The sequence below is a fragment of the Bidens hawaiensis genome, unplaced genomic scaffold, assembly GCF_021521415.1.
Source record: "Bidens hawaiensis isolate Kalapana, Puna unplaced genomic scaffold, B.hawaiensis_p1.1 tig00001960_1, whole genome shotgun sequence".
NCBI lineage: Eukaryota > Viridiplantae > Streptophyta > Magnoliopsida > Asterales > Asteraceae > Bidens > Bidens hawaiensis.
The window spans coordinates 2621944-2641268 of record NW_027491108.1 but is presented as its reverse complement, the minus strand read 5'-3'; the positions used below and the strand labels follow the sequence as shown (position 1 = coordinate 2641268).

The window sequence follows — 19325 nt, the reverse complement described above, 5'->3', positions numbered from 1 at the left end:
ACTACATAGTTGACAATAAAGTCGAAAATATCCAAATATTCATTTTGACCCAGTTAAATATTAAAATTGCTTCTTGAGAATTAAAAATTCATGCAACATCAATGGGGCTGATTAGCTTTTGGTCGGATGACAAAAATGTAATAGTTAAGGCTTGAAATTTTAAAGTCTAATATTTGAAACTTGACTTAATGAGGTTTTTTTGTAGTTGTAAACAGTTAACATTCCATTTCAGAAGGTCTCACTTGAAGTTTTGGAGACAGTTCCAAACGTTATTAACAAATATCATCAATGGGGTTCATGCAATTTTTAGAAAAATCAACAACAAAACAACACATGTCAATGTGAAGTGAATTTTGAGAATCACATGATCACTAGAAATTAGAAAAAAATGGCCAAAAAGGAATTTTACACACGTCCAAATTAGACAATTAATATTTTTTGGAGTCATGTATTACAATTTACGAAAGTCACATAGTCATATATACAAAAAAAAAAAAAAAAGGAGATATAAGATATTTTGAACTGATGAAAAATTGAAAATGACTCGTTGCCGGTGATACACATGTTGTTTCTATAATTATACCTTATTTTTATTTATTTGCTAAACTCTACATATTAATCTATATCGATTATCTTAAACCGATTTGGAACCATACACCATTATCCATACCGTTATGAATTATAACAAAAACTAATTACCCAGTTGATAAATGACATAAGATGTACTGTAGACAGGAATGAGATTTCACAGTTAGATTACATCCAATAGTTTTTATTGTTGTATGGGAGCTAAAAAACAAACTGTTTAGATATGTTCAACAATAATAAAACATGTATAGTTGTAGGCTATTGAACAATAGTACTAGTGTCGGTCTACTGCAACGACAGTAGAGACCATGGAATCTACACCGCATACGTTATGGCCTTTACATATCTTATAATATCCATTTTCTCCCCATTTTGGTCCCCAAGAATTCTTGATGATCCAATATGGTTTATCCTTCATTCTAATCGGTGAATGTTCACCGGAACCATTCCCAACCATTAACACACCATGGTCTAACCTCTTTGAGCATACATATGGACATGATACTCCCCCAACATAGGTTTGCATGTAAACCGCATTGACAGCCACTGTATTTGAACAAAATCATTAAAATGTTAAATGTCTGGTTTAAAATTTTACAAGTTATGATAACATATTTCATATTAGTTTTTTAAACTAGTTTTATTAAACTAATAGTTATATTATAAACTCATTCAAAATAATGGGGCAAATTAATTAGCGAATATTAAACGAATGTTATGTGTAGGAAATGATGCATACCAGCAAGAGGACCATGTTTTACAAGGTTAGCAGCAATCTGGTCCTCGTCAAGGGAGACGACACTGAAATTACGAACAGATGCTACGACCTTATTTTTATCAAATTTGCAGCTCCCGCTGTCTGATCCAGTGTATGGATAATCTTCTTCCCTCATAAGCCCACCGGCTTTGAGAGTGTACTCAAAGGCACTATTCATAAGACCTCCATCACACCCGGAGTCACATGATCCTTCTTCTTCTGGATCACACTTCAGACGATACCAAACTTATCATCTGTTTAAGGTTTATATGCATTTGTATATAAATAACCGAATCAATCAACTTAACTAACATTAAAACTATCCTTTCTATTTTTATAATTTGTAATTATTATATACGGAAAAGTTATGTTTTATACTTTTATAGAAAACATATTAGCGTCGTTTATTCTCCTATAAAAACATTTCTAATAGTGTATATAAAGCTCAGGATATGATTAACTTTATTACTTGAAGTTAGCTTGTATCTGCCTACATCCAAAGTCAGTTGGCTAACCAAATTAGCTAAACCACTTTCTATGATAACCTTATTTCATCTTCTACTACTATTATTGCTATTTCTAGTTATGCTTTTGTTTCTCATACAAAAATTTTATGCCATTAATTTGTAATTTGTAAATATAATAAGAAGAGGGTTTTTGAACATATTTTGTCTCACTGGTAGCAACATTTGACGAATCCATTTTCAAACGGTCATTTGACGAATCCTTAAATGGTTGTTTGACTATGACTTGATATCCTACCATTCAAACGACCATTTGAAGTCCCATGGCTTTTTCAAAAATATGAAGCTATGATTTAACATGTTAACTTTAAAACAGCAGTTTGAAAAATGTGTGAGATTAGATTAAACTAATCATTTATCCCAATCTAGTAACCGTAATAGGTTAAGTACGATTTAACTCATAAGTCATAACCAAACAGAACCGACAAGAAACACAAACAATAAAAGTCCAAAAAAATCAAACCTCATGATCATAATCTACAAGTTGCTGCTCACTAAGACTTTCAAGATTCCCAGTAGCAAGAAAATTGGCACCTTCTAACGCCCCAGTCGTACTAAACGACCAACACGAACCCTAAGTAATCACATTCACAATTTCAAATCAACATCGAATTAATTAGAATCATATTTAATATATTAACATAATAACATATACCAGATCCTTTACATCAGTAACAGCACCATGATCTCTCCAATCAAAATCACCCGGCAAATCCGCTGTCGGAAGGATCGGAGCTTTACTCGCATCGTCAGGGAGCCTGAGACGAGACCTCAGTCCGAGATGCTTTCGGAACTCCGATGACGTCATGTCGAAGAACCGAGTGACGTCGTGGACAGCAGTTGGATCAGCAGTTCGGCTCATGTTAGTCTTGAAAACGGAAAATCTGTAGTCATGCTCCTCTTGTGACGCGTACGATTTGCCGAACGTTCGCTTGAATACGCCGAAGTGGTACTCCTCTGAACCGGTCACCTGACGGATGATGACGTCATCGCCGGTGCCTGAAACGGCAGATGAAACTGCGAGAAGAGAGATTACAACGACAAGAAGGAATTGTAGATTCATTATTATCAATTATGCTTTCAATGGTGAAGTGATTTGTTGGGTTTGTTATATATGTTGTATGGATTGTTCGTCGTCGACGTGAAGAGCAAGGGAGGTTTAATAATATTAACCGTGGGAGGACACGTGGAAGGTTTTAATTGGTGGAGGTTGCTTGTTGGGTCGGTTATTCTTTATCTGTGCTATTGGACCGACCCGAATGAGATGCATAAAGCGGGATAAAGGGTAGTCTGTTACGTGGAATAGATTCATAGAATATCGTGTTTATTCATAGTTGGGCCAAGCAAGTTGCTAGTCACAGCCCAACCACAATAAGCAACAAACTCGTTTACATCTAAAACAACCTGACCCGGGCCCCACCTGACCTATTATTCTTTATGCAAATGTAATTAAACGTTTTAATATCTTCCACCATACTTACTTCACATCGTGGTGGTCATCTTGCCATCAAACACCCAAATATGTTAGAACACTTAAATATGCCGTTTAAAATAGAAACTTAAATATGCGTATTGTTTTCGAAACTTATATTATAATACGAAAATGTAGAATACATTTGTAACTTGTTATTTAACGATAATATTTTAGATAATCGGTTATTTTAGTATTTATCTCTCCATTTAAATTATCAATGCATCACATATAAATGTTAAGTTAGCCTACACGGTTTCTTAAATCTAGGAAGAGTAAAGACACAGCGGATCGAAAAATATAACAATGCTGAATAATGTAATATAATGTCGAGCAAAAAGACACAATGACGAAAATAAATAAAGAAACACAATAATAAATAGAACACACAATGATCTAAACAAAAATTTTAAAATCTACAAGTTAGAAACCAAAAAGCGAAAACTTAAAATCTAATGTCATAGAGTTTAACGAGACGGCTCCAACGCCGCTGGTTTGAGTTTAATCAGCGTCTGTCTAATACGCTTCCTAATTTAAGAAGAATATGTATTTGAATCCATACTCACGTTTAAATGCTTTTTGTTGTTTATCCATAGTCTTCAACATGGCCTATAAAGTGCTGGGCGTGGGATTTTGGGTTTTTAATATGAATATTTTTCAAACAAAAATCTAGAATGTTTAAAACATAATATTTTTAAACCCACTGACATTCAAAAAAATAAACCCAACTAAATCATGTAAGCTTTTTAGTTTTAGCTCATCTAAACCACTTGTCAATTAACCAATCAATACTCATTTAACCCAATTAAAAAAAAGTTAATCTAAAGCTACTTAAATAATAAACTATCGGCGAAAAGAAATTAAAAATCTGGGGGTGACGGTATGTTGACTCTGTTTACTAATCGGGTAAGCGGAACTAATTGCAATCGACGATCAGAGTTTTCGAAGGTCATTCAAGTAATCAAGTCTAATGCATGTCTATTCTTTATTTAAATAATTGATCAGCTATCAATAGGTCTCAAGTTTGTTCAAATCGATCAAATCCAAACCAATAAATAGGTTCAATAAAAATCCTTAAGCCTCATCAAATATATGGGTTTCTTCAAATGATTATTGCTTGATTACATGCTTAGATTAATATTTACATTATATGATTAGATTCTATAATTTGCTTGGTTATTGATTATGTCTATTCTCAAGTGATTATCGATTAATATTTACATCCCAATCGATCAACAAGTTTTAGGTTTGCCCAATCGATCAAGTTCAAACCAATAGACAAGTCCAATCGACAATCTTTCAATTCTCATCTCATCACAACTATCATCGCATTATTGAAATCTATTTCATATATGGGCCTAATTTTTCCAGTCATGGCATCCGATATCCACATTCTAAAATTTTGAAAATATACTATTTACATTAAAAAAATTATGAAGTTTAACATTATATTTATAAATTATGGTCATTAATACATGCCTTGCAAAGTAAAAACAAAACAAAGACCATAACTGTAAACATTTGATACCAATGTTTAGTGATCATTGTTTGAATTGGAGAGTTGAAGTTATCCGGCCATGAGTTTAGACTTAGTAATCAAGATTTGTATCAATAGTGTTAGTGGTCTACTGGTAAACACTTTGGAAAGCCTTTAAACACTTTGGGTTGGATGGGTTTGTGAGGTCTTTGAATTCAAGTACGATAGACAACCAAAAAAAAAAATCGTCGTTAAAAAAAAGTAACTAAGACTTGTGGTTGAGTCTAAGAAGGAACAATTTTTTTCTGGCATCAATTATGACATTGTTGGCATCATGCCAGATCATATCAACAAGCAAGCAACGATCATCAAGCAAAAAAATGGTATTTCCAACCCTAAGGTTACTAAGGGGATTAGTAGCCAGAGTGATATCATTAGTTTTTTAAATATGTACAATGGCCCGACATGAATTAATTGATAGAAAATGCAAGGATGGTTGACACAAGGAACCATGTCTAGAGCACGACAGGTAACCTCCGGATGGGTAATACAAGCAAGGGTCAACCAACGGCATTATAAATATAAAGATTAAAAACATGAGAATTTCAGAAAAATTTACTGAATGGAATATGAGAATTAGCCTTTTTTTTAAGAGCATTAGCATACAAACAAATTAAACAGAAGTAAAATGATAAATCAATTTATTAGGGCCGAAACCACGGGATTCAATTCCCAAGGAATCTTATAAAGCTCAATGTTATAATGAACTTCCTCATCAATCTTGGTCGAAAACCTTTCAAACACATCTTTCTTGGTCATAACTTAAGAAAAGAGAAAAGATGCTAACTTGGAAATGAAGAACGAAAGAGTCGTCGAAGAAGATAAAAGAGAAAATGGATGATGTAGAATATATAGGGATGTTAGTAAATGATTATAATTATTGAAATCGTCGTATTCAAGGCAAGACACCATGACATGTTAGACAGGAAATTAGAAACATCAAATAAAAAAAGGGGACTAGTACGAACGCTAGGCAGGAATGTTCAAAAAGACAGGGCGGTAAAATTGAAGCCTCATAGTAATAAAAATCAACAAGCAACAACAAGCCAATTGATACGAATCCAAAGCCTCGTACCAACTGACTAGGGCCCAAAAATAAAACCAACTAAAAATCAAGCTGCATCAACATAGACAATGACATCAAGTGGTCCTGAGAAGAGGTTACAGGTCGTTATCAAGAGTGGATCCCCAAAAGACCAAAAATATGTTGATAACGCAACGTTATGAATTAAGTGGTCCAATAGAAAGACCACTACCTAACATCATCATTATAGATGTGTATTCTATTTCTCTCTTGATTTTATTGTCATCTGCATCATATCAAATCTAAATTCTTTTTCTTTGATAAAGTGCATATGTTCAGTAACCTATCATTCCAGTGGTTTTTGCTTTAACACCGTGTTCATATGTTAATTTGCTTTAATATCGAAAGGAATAAAGTTGAATTAGTATCATGGATGGTAAGAACCTTTTGGTGAATGATTCTTGTTCGGGATCATATGTAGTAGAACGGTACACATGACTTTTCATTTGAGATCCAAATGTTTAAGTTTAGATAAAGTTAAATTTGTGAAAGTTATGGCAAATTGTTATGTTGATATCAATAACAAATCGCTGGCCGTCATTACATAAAAAAGCACCAAAAATATGTCATCTCATATCATGAATATACTAATTTTTAGAGACTGTATAGCGTATTAATAGCCAAAGATTGTACCAAACACCAAATGATCCATGCTATTGTAAACAAACCAAGACTATCAATATTTATGTGATCACCACCATATCCTTTTTTTTTAACGGAAATTAGTACTGATATTTGATATTTCAATTTACCCGTGTGAAGTGATCATCACTATTCTATGAAGAAATTTAAAAAACTACAGAATTCGCCTTTACCTTATTTTCTATTTAAATATATTATTCATGCATTGATGATACCTGCATAGTGTTAGCTTACATGATACACAGAGCCAAAATTAGTCAACCAAAGTTGAAGAACAAATCATATACATAACCTTAATCCAAATTAGCATATTATCGTAACCAGAATTCGCAGTCCTTTTTAACAAGAATATATAGACAGTAACACTACGATAATCAAACTATATATAACCCGATCATGGAGCTAAACATCAATAGTATGATGATGAATCATTGATCTTATATAGGAACCAAAGTATAAGGATTACTGAGAGAACCATAATCGTTGTGCAGAAATAGAAACAACATCTGAATGCTGTAGATTCTTTGCACTTGCACAAAGTTTTACCGCATCCGTAACAAAATGTGACACCACATCTGCACCAATTAATTAAGTTTAATGCAAAATTATAATTAGTTCGATAAAACCATATAACTTGAAATCTGATGTTTCCATTTGAATTTAATAATAATGAGTCCCAAAAACATAATATTAATATTATTAAAATAAACACAATATTATTACCTGCATTTAACACTGTTGCAACCTTTAACAAGGTCAACACAATGCCTACACTTTGGACACCTCTTCCATTTCTTCCTCTCAGACAAAACACCAAAAGCGACATCGTTTTGATCCCGAATTTCCCCAATCTCCTTACACTTATAACCAGTATGCCATGGGACCTTGCACCGAAAACAAAAGGGTTTCTTACAATTCGGACACGCACATCTCTTCAACTTACTTCCACCACCACACTCGTTGATAATCAAAGCCGAACAACCACTATTCGGGCAGTAAACCCGGTCAAGCCCGAGCACAGCCGAGTCACAGAGCATGTCGCACCATTTATCAAAAAGTTGGTGTGTAACTTTTGGGCGACATGATAACGGGTCCAGAGAGTGATGGCAGTCGAGAGCTGGGCAGTTGATGTCGGATACGTTGTCTTGGAGCTTGACTTGGATGTATTTGATGATGCATTCGGTGCAAAAGGGGTGAACGCATCGGTTACCGTTGTTGAATTTGGTGTTGGGGTGTGTTAATGGCTCGATGCAAATCTCGCAAGTGAATGTGGATGATGATGAGTCTTGTGGTTCAAGCTGTTGTGGGGTTGGTGTTGAGTTTTGTTGGGGTTTTTTATTAACGCTCCCCATAAGTTAAAGTTAAAACCAGAAGATGAATAAGGGGCAGTGATATTATTAATTGTGAGTATTGGAGGTATAAAGATTAAAGAGCAATAAAGACACAGTGGTAATTACATGGAAATTACTGCGAATGCCACTTTTATTTGATGAATATTATTATTATTATTATTATTATTATTATTATTATTATTATTATTAATATTATTATTACTACTACACTTAGTTGTTTTTAAGATGTTGAGTACATGTTATGTTTTTTTTTCAAGCATAGAGGATTTATATATATCAACTTATCAAATAATTATATTATAGGAAGAGGATATATAATAGTTTTTTTTTTTTTTGGAACAACAAATTAACAGTAAAGTCGTATGCGACGTCGCAATGTACGTCCCATCACCCCTTAGTAGCAGACGTGTTGTCAATGGGTCCACACTGGACCTTGGGGATCATCTGGTGTTTCTGGTAATACCCCCGCTCACCCCGCCCCGAAGGCACGATAGGTTTTTATGCATTAAGAAAAATCCGGGAAACATCAAGGCTCGAACCCAAGACACCCGGGTCATCCTATCATGTGTCTGGCCATCTGCGCTAGCCCAGATGGTTACATAAACACATAGTGACTAAAGAAACTTAAGTGTTCACCTCATTAAAATTACACCACGGTTGTTGTTGGTATAATTTATAGATACATTTCGGGTTGTTGTTTACCTATAAAAACTTTTTTTTATAATTTCTTCAGAAATCTTGGGGGTGACTGTCAGTTTATTGTTGAAAAGCTTGGCATTAAGTGTTTGTTAAATATACATTATTGCTAGTATTATGGCCATTAACATCATTTTGTACAAAGTTGGTATCTGCATTTGATTTCTTAAACTGTATGGCTCAACAAGAAAGTGCATTGTTGAAATTCACTTATCTCCACATGTTCATGCAACTCTCGCTTCCAACACCAGTTCTACGATATAGAGTTAATTTGTTTATTATATGGGTCCATTATTTTACACTTTTTAACTTTTTTACATCTCCAAGTCGAATAGGAATCTAAATTGGTAGTTTAATTTTATTTTTTAAGCATCCCACGGCCAGACCTCCTAAGAATTTTTCTTTTGCCCCAAAGGCCCAAACGTCTCCCATGTTACCCAACGTTTTTTAGTGTTTTTATTATTTTTCACAAAGGAACCTTCTTATTCCTTGTAGTTTCTAGATTATGAGTGAAGAAGTATGTTGGTATACTCCCCAAAACCAAAACCTCATTGATTAAACCAATGAGACAGTTTGGCTTAAAATAAAAAACAAGGAGCTGAATCTATACAAGCAAAAAACAAACAATTGACATGTTATGTAAACAAACTAAGTCTTATAATAACCAGAATTCACAGTCCTTACAGCCAATCAACAAGAATATATAGACGCTACGATAATCAAACTATATATAATATATTATATATAACCTAATCATAGTGCTAGATGTCTAGTTCTTTTTATATCTTTTGTAGAGTACGATAATCAATCTTATATACTAGAATAATTAGTGAGATAACCATAATCACCACGCAGAAAACCATAATCAATTCAATAATAGAAGCTTTACACTTGCACAACGTTTTACCGCATGTGTAACAAACTCTGACTCGACATCTGCACCAAAGTTAATTCAAAATTATAGATAGTTTGATAAGAACACATATCAACTTTAATCTGAAGTTTCCATCTGAATATAACAATGAATTAGTTATAATTCATTGGATTAACATCCCAAAAACATAATATTTTCCAACTATTTAGGCGATATTTATATCATTTTATTAGGTACAACTTATAATATGAATATTATTGCCTGCATTGAACAAGTGAACGCATCGGTTACTGTTGTTGAATTTGGCGTTGGGGAGTGTTGCTGGCTCGATACAAATTTCGCAGGTGAATGTGGATGATGATGAGTCTTGAAGTTCAAGTTTTAGTTGGGGTTTTTTATTTACGTTGCCCATAGTTAAAACCAAAAGATGGGTAGAGAATTTGCACTTTTGCAGTGATATTATGGAGAGTAAAAAGAGTATTAAGGAAATTAATGTGAAGGTCACTATTATTTGACGAAGACTTATTTTCTTATTTGTTTTTAAGATGCTGAGTACACGTTTAATATTTACTCTTTTTAACCGCATGGAATTTAGTATGAACTTAGTATATCGAACCATTCTAGCAAGAGAAAATATATACATGAGCACATAGTTACTAAAAAAGTTGGAAGTGTTCATCATATATACGTTTTGCCAAGCTCTTTACCTATTAAAACCGGTTTGTTTTATATTTCTTCAAATATTTTGGGGTAACTGTCGGTTTGTTGTTGAAATCCTTGTCATTACATGTTTGTCAGATACAACTTAATTATTGTCAGAATTATTGCGATTAACATCATTTGATTTGGGTGTCTATGATCTCTTTAATCGCTAGTGTCAAATCACAGACCAAACAAACTTGGCAATATGGAATGACGCAACAGGTGAATGGCAGATTCCAACGATTCGTTATATATAGTCCACACATCAATACTTTTCATATACAATAACTTTATTTTTAAAGGGTGATTAGCCTTGTCTAGCACTAGTTGATGCATTTCGGTTAACCCTTTAATTTGATATCCATCCCGAGAGATTATACTGGAAATTTGCCCGAGTTTCCATCTATCCGCACCCATTTTCATCTCTTTATGGCATTGTAATCTGACTCAATAAGGTAATACACTGTTGAAACTCCAACCGAAAGCACGTTAGTGTCAGTATCCTAACGAACTTAACCTATACCTATCGAATTCACGTTAATACATCGCCACAATGTGACGGGTAGAAACAAACTAAGACCTATAAATTTATATGTGATCATCACTATATTGTGAACTTTAAAAACCTATTGAGACCGGACTCATATTAGCAAGTAAATATATCTTTTTTAGTACAGCCTTTATCTTATTTTCATATATTGATGATGTATCTTTTGACCGAGATTCAAATTTATGCTTAGACACAATTGAGATCCGATCCACATAGTGTTAATTTACATGGCAAATTAATGAAGTCAACACGAGTCAACCAAAGTTGAAGAACAAATCATATACATAATTCAAATCCAAATTAGCATATTATCATAAGTTCATAACCAGAATTTGTAGTCCTTACAATTTAACAAAAATCTATAGACATTGCGATTATTAAACTATATATAATATACGATCATAGAGCTAAACCTCTAGTTGTTTACCAATGATATGATGCCGAACTGTTGATCTTGGTTTTAAATAGAAGAATGAGTAGAGAGACAAACATAATCACTATGCAGAAACGCGTAAGCCATTCGATAATAGAAGCTTTACACTTGCACAACGTTTTACCGCAACTGTAGCAAAATTTAACCCCACATCTGCACCAAGTTTAATTCAAAGCCATAATCAGTTTGATAAAATAACATATATCAACTAAAATGTGAAGTTTCCATTTGAATATGTTGGGGAGCAAAACGAGCCGAGCCGTTGTGAGCTACTCAAACAAAGCCTGGAGCCTAAGTTCGATCCATGTATGGCAAGATCGTTCAGGCTTGTCGAGATTAGCGAGCCTCAAGTATTTTTAAATTTTACCTTTTTTTACTTCAATGTATTAATTTAACAGTGCACAACCGAGCTCGAGTAGAGCCGTGACTTGTTTAAGGTACTGCACACTCGCTCGATCAAGCTATAGGATCATTAAGGTTTTTTTGTGAAAGTAAATAAAATAATTAAAAATGTATATAAATTAGTTAATAAAGAATAAATGAGCCAAGCCTGACCCGTGGTCGAGCTTGAAAAATTGACTCACGACCCAAACTCGGGCTCTGGTCGCTTCATTTACAATTCTATGAATATGATAATGAGTTAGTTTTGATTTGTTGGATTAATATCCCAAAAACATAAATTTCCCAAGTGTTTAGGTATGCAACTTCCAAATGTCATTCTCAAATTTGCAAATCAAGAGAGTCCGTACGATGTAAAACTTCCTCTTACTTCAACCACCCAGGCGATTATATCATTTTATTAGGTACAAGTTATGATCATATGAATATTATTATAAAAAAGAAAAAGACAATAATAATATTTACCTGCATCGAATCATGGAGCAACCTTTAACAAGCTCAACACAATGTCTACACCTTGGACACCTCATCCACTTCTTCCTCTCAGACAGAACACCGAAAGCGACATCGTTTTGATCCCGAATTTCACCAATCTCGTTACACCTGTAACCAGCATGCCATGAAACCTTGCACCGAAAACAAAAGGGTTTCTTACAATTGGGACACACGCATCTCTTCAACTTACTTCCACCACCACACTCATTAATAACCAAAGACGAACACTCTCTATTCGGGCAGTAAACCCGGTCAAGCTCGAGCACAGCCGAGTCACAGAGCACGTCACACCATTTATCAAAAAGTTGGTGTGTAACTTTTGGGCGACATGACAACGGATCCAGAGAGTGATGGCAGTCGAGAGCTGGGCAGTTGATGTCGGATACGTTGTCTTGGAGCTTGGCTTGGATGTATTTGACAATGCAATCGGCGCAAAAGGGGTGAACGCATCGGTTACCGTTGTTGAATTTGGTGTTGGGGAGTGTTACTGGCTCGATACAGATCTCGCAAGTGAATGTGGATGATGAAGATGAAGACGAGTCTTGTAGTTGAAGTTGTTGTGGGGTTGGTGTTGAGCTTTGTTGGGGCTTTTGGTTTACGTTGCCCATGGTTAAAGTTAGAACCAAAAGAAGGGGAGTGATGTTATATATTCCGAGTAAGAGTATTGGAGATTTGGAGGTATATAAAGAGCAATAAAGGTATGCTTACGAACGCGGAAGAGGTAGTTACATGGAAATTACTTTGAAGGTTACTTTTATTTTATGAATCTTATAAATTATTATTATTATTTTGGCTTATCAATAACTAAAATAATTTTGATTTATTTTTCAAGTTTTCCATCTCCATGTATATGTCATTGAATATTAATGTACTAGCTTATTGACTCGTTTTCGACACGAACGGAAATATAGAAATATTCAAGTAAACACATATATAATTTCAAACAACAAGTTGTTTTTTAATTTATTTTTTAAGATAGCAACATAATTTTTAATTGCAATTAATAAATATTCATACGCAAACAAAACACTGATATACATAATAAACTTACAAAAAATGACTTTACATTGTAGAATGTTTATGAAGAAAATTTAAAACTTTAAAATATAAACTTCTTAAACTTTAAAAAATAATATTAATATAAAACAAACAAGCTTCACTAACGTTAGTTTGGAAAACAAACAAATCAGAAAATAAGCATCTTGGAAAGATTCCCGATAAGCATCCAAGAATGATTCGTGCTTCTTTTCTTCCTGGACCGGAAACACGATTGATGACATAAACATTCATACACCAATCTAACAAACATGGTAACTAACCGAATACGAAAACTGTTTTTACATGTCATGTGAAAAGTCTTGCACCCTAATAAATTGAATCACGTCCAATGAGCATTTAAAAACCAGAATTAAATAGAAACCAAATTGACATGCTTTGACCAGAATCAAATCGTTACGCTTTGAGAATGACACATTTAACGCCTAACCAAATCGATATCTTCTAAACTTGACCCGGTTTGACTCGAACCAAGTCGATACGATTTTAAAAAGACTCGTTGAAACTCGAAACGAAATCGATATCTTTTTATATTGACTCGTTGACCAGAACTAAACTGATACCCTTCTAAAATGATCTGTGTTGACCCGAGCCAAAGCAAATCGAAACATTTCTAAAATGACTCATTTTCATAAATGAAAATTGAAATAATACACTTGAAGATTAAAAAGAAGACTGAAGGGCAACACATATTCTTAGCTTTTGAAATCCTTTTTACCAAATGCGAAATCATTATTACTTACTGTGAAGATCCAAAAAATATATATAAAGCTTCAACGACTTCAACTTACTTGAACGTTGAAAGTTGAAACTGATGTGAACATTTCACTTAATTAAAACAAACACCAAAGTGTAACATTCGTTAACTTTCAAACCCGAAACCTAACTGTGACAACCCAAAAACCAGGGTGCAACAAAAAGTTAGATTTACACAAAAACAAAGCCTTTTTATTGATAATCACAGCGGAAGTCTCAAGTATTTAGAAGCAAACCTACAACAAACTTGAATAAGGCTATGTTTATCAGAGTTCCTTGTGCCAAATATTTCTTGTGCAAAATAGCCACATGATGCCTTTTATAACACTTACTACTCTTATCCTGAAATACAAGCTAAAACAAGTCAGCTTTCGCTGGTGAGTTCTAAGTTTATAATTAATAAACAGTCAAACATAAAATGCTTTAGTATGTAAAATAAGTTTGGCACTGAAATTTATTTTAAGATCACGGTTACGGATTTTTAAGCCGCTCGTTTGGTTTCGGTTACCTATTAGAGTCACCCACTCTACGGTATCCTCTGTCTAAGCGTTGTTGGGTTATGGTTATCTATTAGAGCCACCAGCTCTACGATAACCTCGCCCTTTACTCGTCAATTCCAATGTAGCCCAGCTACTGAACTCTCAGTGTCACACTATACAGGTACACAAATACGCCAAAGCCTTAAGGTCTTACATGCGAGTTATCCAGCCCAAAGGCCCGTGTTACTAAACCACCCTCAATTGCACCAATTATTAATCACCCGAAGGTTAGTGGCATAACACCACCCTCCAATGCCCATAAGGTCTTACACAGAGTTTCCCAGCCGGCATACCCCGTGGTATAAAACCACTCATAAAAACATTTCGAATTAAATCATTTTTCCTTATGATCGTGCCAAGTTATTTCGTTATCTGCATACACAACGTTTCTAAAATCAATGTTTGAATTTAACCATGCTAATTCAATTAAAACCATTTCAATAATCTTTTTATTGAAGTGTTTTCTATAGTTTTAAACAAACTTTTAAAACATGTGAATATGAGACCATAGAATTTGAAAAGCATATGGTCCACATAATTAATTATTTTAAGCATTTATGGCTTAAATAAAATCAATATAAGTTTGTGTGTATGTCGGCTCAAAGTGATTAAGAATACGAAGCCTTAAAAACTTGTAGTTTTATTACAAAACTTGTAGTTTTATTACGAGACATTACACGAGCAGTATCTTAGCCCAAAAATAATATTAAAAGGGGGCAAGGTCATAGAACTCACCTATTAGTTGTTACCGGTACTCCAAGCCTTCTAGTTAGTATTGTCTTATTTTACAAATGTATCCTCGGAGTTGCTATACCTCGAATATAGACGACAAATACTCTGAATAACTTAGCGACTTTTATTTTACTAAGATAACATATGAACGAGTTAATCCGATATGATCTTTTTATGTATAAAACCCCCTCCTATATAAAAGTTTATTTCTTTATAAAACTTGTTTTTTATGTTTGATAGAATTCAGTTAGATATAAGAACTATTTGTGTTCATACAAGAAAATATAAACACTCACAATTCTCATTCATATAATTTTGGCATCGAGTTTTAAAGTGTTATTTAATATCAAACCAAATTTATTTTTCTTGGCATTATTTATTTAAACTTTGACTATGTATATTCTTATAAAATATACGCATTCCATAATCTTTATTCCTCACGCTCTCGTGTAGAATCTTAGTTATTATTATTATAGAGCATTCAACTCATTTCACTAAATGTTAGCCATATGTGAGAGCTAAACCCGACCACCTACTATATACTATTTATAATCAAATTTAATTCTTAAAAGTGTATATACCTTCCAATTAGAATAACTCGGATACACGTACCCAACCCGTAACCATTGTGTGCTTGTCATCGTCGTAAAACCGTTGTATCTCCGACATGGTACCGCCATCATCATGCAATAACCCGTCATCGGGACGGCCCTTGATTGTCATTAGTAGTGACCTTCGTGAGTTGCCGTTACACCGCCACGGTGATCATCTGAAGAAACACTAATCGACCCCGGGCAGATTACGGATAACCTGGGGGTTAAATAGATGTTTCCCACGAGGGGTTAGACCCGGCAAAGATGGTTCTTCTGATAACCTGCAAAACAGACACCGTGAGCTCGTCACTGAAAAGGGGGGGTACCTCCTTGTGACCACCCTCCGGCGTGAGAATCAGACTAGATTGCTCTTGAATATAAGTGTATATTAAGATATTGCTAGAGCAGATATCAGGTATAAGATGTAAGATACAAGATAAGATGAGATGATCATACCATTTGGGGTATTTATAGCCGAAGGTAGGTTTCCAAGAGGGTATAGCCGGTTGAATAGTATTCATGTTCTACCAACTGTGGCCTACGCACGTGCCATGCTGGTAGTTGGTGGGTAGGCAGCGGCTGACAGTGACCAGGCCTGCTGTGTACTATTCCTTTTCCACAAACTGCAGGCTATGCACGTGGTATGACAGGAGTTGGTGAGTAGGTAGCGGCTAATAGTGACATACAGTACAAGAGCATGCTGCTCGCCATACTGTTGTCAATGGGCTGTCGTATCTCTGGTCAGATCTTTTGCCCATACCTCGTCAGGTACAGTACAAAAGATCTTCCAGTATCGTACGGACTGGCTCATTTGGGCGGGAGTATTCCCCCTCCCGCCTTTGTGCGGGATTGTTCCCGGCTTTGCTCATTCCTTCAGGTGACTACTGAATTATTGAGAGCTAAGTGCCTTGTGCGTGTAGCCTTGCTGCGCGGGTGGCCTTCCCTGATGGCTTGTATCCGCAGCTGCGGGAACAGGCGGAGTACTTCACCATTGGGAGGCATTTCCTGCGGGAACAGCTTGCGTACTGCGCGTAAGGACGTCACGTCTCTGAGCATGGTGGGTCCTGCGGATCCAGTTGGTTTCTGCGCAGACGTCTCTCTTCAAGGTGAGTTTTGTGGGTCCAACTGGGCTCTGCTGGGACCTACCTCTTCAAGTCCCCCAGTCCAATGTTCTTCTCATGAGTGTTTAATAAGTGAGGTGAACTTTTGGACTTAAGCAAAGGGTTTTTGAAAAGGGTTTAGTTTTAAGGTTTTCCATGGGGATTCTTCCCGCGGAAGTCCTTATGTCACTTTCAGAAATTCCCGACTTTCCTGCTTGATCTTTGGGTATGATGCGGGTAGGTCTGTAACCTCCTCGCAAGTCAGGAGCGTTGAGTCCCACTTGTGTGGATGAGGTTTTGGTAGTTTTGAACATAGTGATCAATTATGTTAAAACCACCAATTCCATCTTGGAGCTTCAAACAATGTAGTTCTCGACGTTCCCGCTATGCGGAGATGTTATTCCCGTTTCCGCAAGCATTGCCCAGAAGATCCTTCTTGGTTTCAATTCCCTGCGGAGCGCTAGGTATGTGAAGGGTTTTGCCTTGACACTGTACCCGCACTCGTCTTACGGTTACTTTACTTCCAAGGTATTCCTGGCGTCAATTCCCTGCGGGTGCTAAGTATGTGAAGGGTTTTGCCTTTACACTGTACCCGCACCCGTCTTATAGTTACTTGGTCGCCGAGGTATTCTTGGCTTCAATTCCCTGCAGGTGCTAAGTATGTGAAGGGTTTTGCCTTAACACTGTACTCGCACCTGTCTTACAGTTACTTGGTTGCCAAGGTAAGGGGTATTTTCCCGCTTACTTTTGAATCTTTTTGAAATTTTGAAATTCGAAGAGTTGGTGAAAGGATAAGAACAGTCCAAACTGTTGAAATGTCGTCCGACGGTTTCTTCTGACTGTGTCAGGACGTGCAGGAAGTTATGGTGACGTGACAGTACATGGTCATTCCAGACGCTTTTAGAAGAACCATCTTTGCCTGGTCATTCCAGTACATGGTTCTTCTGTTTTGCAGGTTATCAGAAGAACCATCTTTGCCGGGTCTAACCCCTCGTGAGAAATGCTTGTGACCACCCTCCGGCGTGAGAATCAGACTAGATTGCTCTTGAATATAAGTGTATATTAAGAGATTGCTAGAGCAGATATCAGGTATAAGATGTAAGATACAAGATAAGATGAGATGATCATACCATTTGGGGTATTTATAGCCGAAGGTAGGTTTCCAAGAGGGTATAGCCGGTTGAATAGTATTCCTGTTCTACCAACTGTGGCCTACGCACGTGCCATGCTGGTAGTTGGTGGGTAGGCAGCGGCTGACAGTGACCAGGCCTGCTGTGTACTATTCCTTTTCCACCAACTGCAGGCTATGCACGTGGTATGACAGGAGTTGGTGAGTAGGTAGCGGCTAATAGTGACATACAGTACAAGAGCATGCTGCTCGCCATACTGTTGTCAATGGGCTGTCGTATCTCTGGTCAGATCTTTTGCCCATACCTCGTCAGGTACAGTACAAAAGATCTTCCAGTATCTTACGGACTGGCTCATTTGGGCGGGAGTATTCCCCCTCCCGCCTTTGTGCGGGATTGTTCCCGGCTTTGCTCATTCCTTCAGGTGACTACTGAATTATTGAGAGCTAAGTGCCTTGTGCGTGTAGCCTTGCTGCGCGGGTGGCCTTCCCTGATGGCTTGTATCCGCAGCTGCGGGAACAGGCGGAGTACTTCACCATTGGGAGGCATTTCCTGCGGGAACAGCTTGCGTACTGCGCGTAAGGACGTCACGTCTCTGAGCATGGTGGGTCCTGCTGATCTAGTTGGTTTCTGCGCAGACGTCTCTCTTCAAGGTGAGTTCTGTGGGTCCAACTGGGCTCTGCTGGGACATACCTCTTCACTAAATGTCAGCCATATGTGAGAGCTAAACCCGACCACCTACTATATACTATTTATAATCAAATTTAATTCTTAAAAGTGTATATACCTTCCAATTAGAATAACTCGGATACACGTACCCAACCCGTAACCATTGTGTGCTTGTCATCGTCGTAAAACCGTTGTATCTCCGACATGTTACCGCCATCATCATGCAATAACCCGTCATCGGGACGGCCCTTGATTGTCATTAGTAGTGACCTTCGTGAGTTGCCGTTACACCGCCACGGTGATCATCACATCCCCGCCAAGAGCCTTTGATTGTCGAAGGCAACCATACCATCTCTACTAAAACTACTCATCATCGATATATTCAGCTATAGTTGTTTCCTACAACTCTCAATTATCATCACCTCACGCTATTTTGCTCCTAATCTCCTCTGTTGGATTCTTCATTTTCCTTTCATTTTTATTTATTTATTTATTTTTTGTTTTTATCTGCTGATGAAGTCTACAGTTCATAATTATTTATAGAATAATAATATGGATGGTGACTCATCCTAAAAGAGACGTGGAGGATGCATAGTAATAAGGAAATGATGATTCATCATAGAAGGAAACGTGGCCTGTGATTTAACCG

At 36.1% G+C, this 19325-nt stretch overlaps 3 protein-coding genes across 3 annotated transcripts; all 3 read right to left on the bottom strand.

Moving 5' to 3' along the window:
- Window positions 1-804: 804 nt before the first annotated feature.
- LOC143600883 (cysteine protease RD19A-like) lies at window positions 805-2711 on the bottom strand. Its single transcript, XM_077078439.1, has 4 exons — window positions 2525-2711; window positions 2333-2443; window positions 1328-1574; window positions 805-1134 (listed from the first exon to the last, which is right to left on the bottom strand). Exons 1-4 carry the CDS (start codon window positions 2675-2677, stop codon window positions 863-865), a joined length of 783 nt encoding a protein of 260 aa, XP_076934554.1. The 5' UTR covers window positions 2678-2711; the 3' UTR covers window positions 805-862.
- A 4133-nt stretch (window positions 2712-6844) lies between these two features.
- LOC143600872 (E3 ubiquitin-protein ligase RSL1-like) lies at window positions 6845-7955 on the bottom strand. The gene has a single exon (XM_077078429.1). It carries the CDS (start codon window positions 7953-7955, stop codon window positions 7323-7325), a length of 633 nt encoding a protein of 210 aa, XP_076934544.1. The 3' UTR covers window positions 6845-7322.
- Window positions 7956-11200: 3245 nt separating this feature from the next.
- LOC143602271 (E3 ubiquitin-protein ligase RSL1-like) lies at window positions 11201-12768 on the bottom strand. The gene is made up of 2 exons (XM_077079445.1): window positions 12075-12768; window positions 11201-11363 (listed from the first exon to the last, which is right to left on the bottom strand). Exons 1-2 carry the CDS (start codon window positions 12710-12712, stop codon window positions 11201-11203), a joined length of 801 nt encoding a protein of 266 aa, XP_076935560.1. The 5' UTR covers window positions 12713-12768.
- Window positions 12769-19325: the final 6557 nt, after the last annotated feature.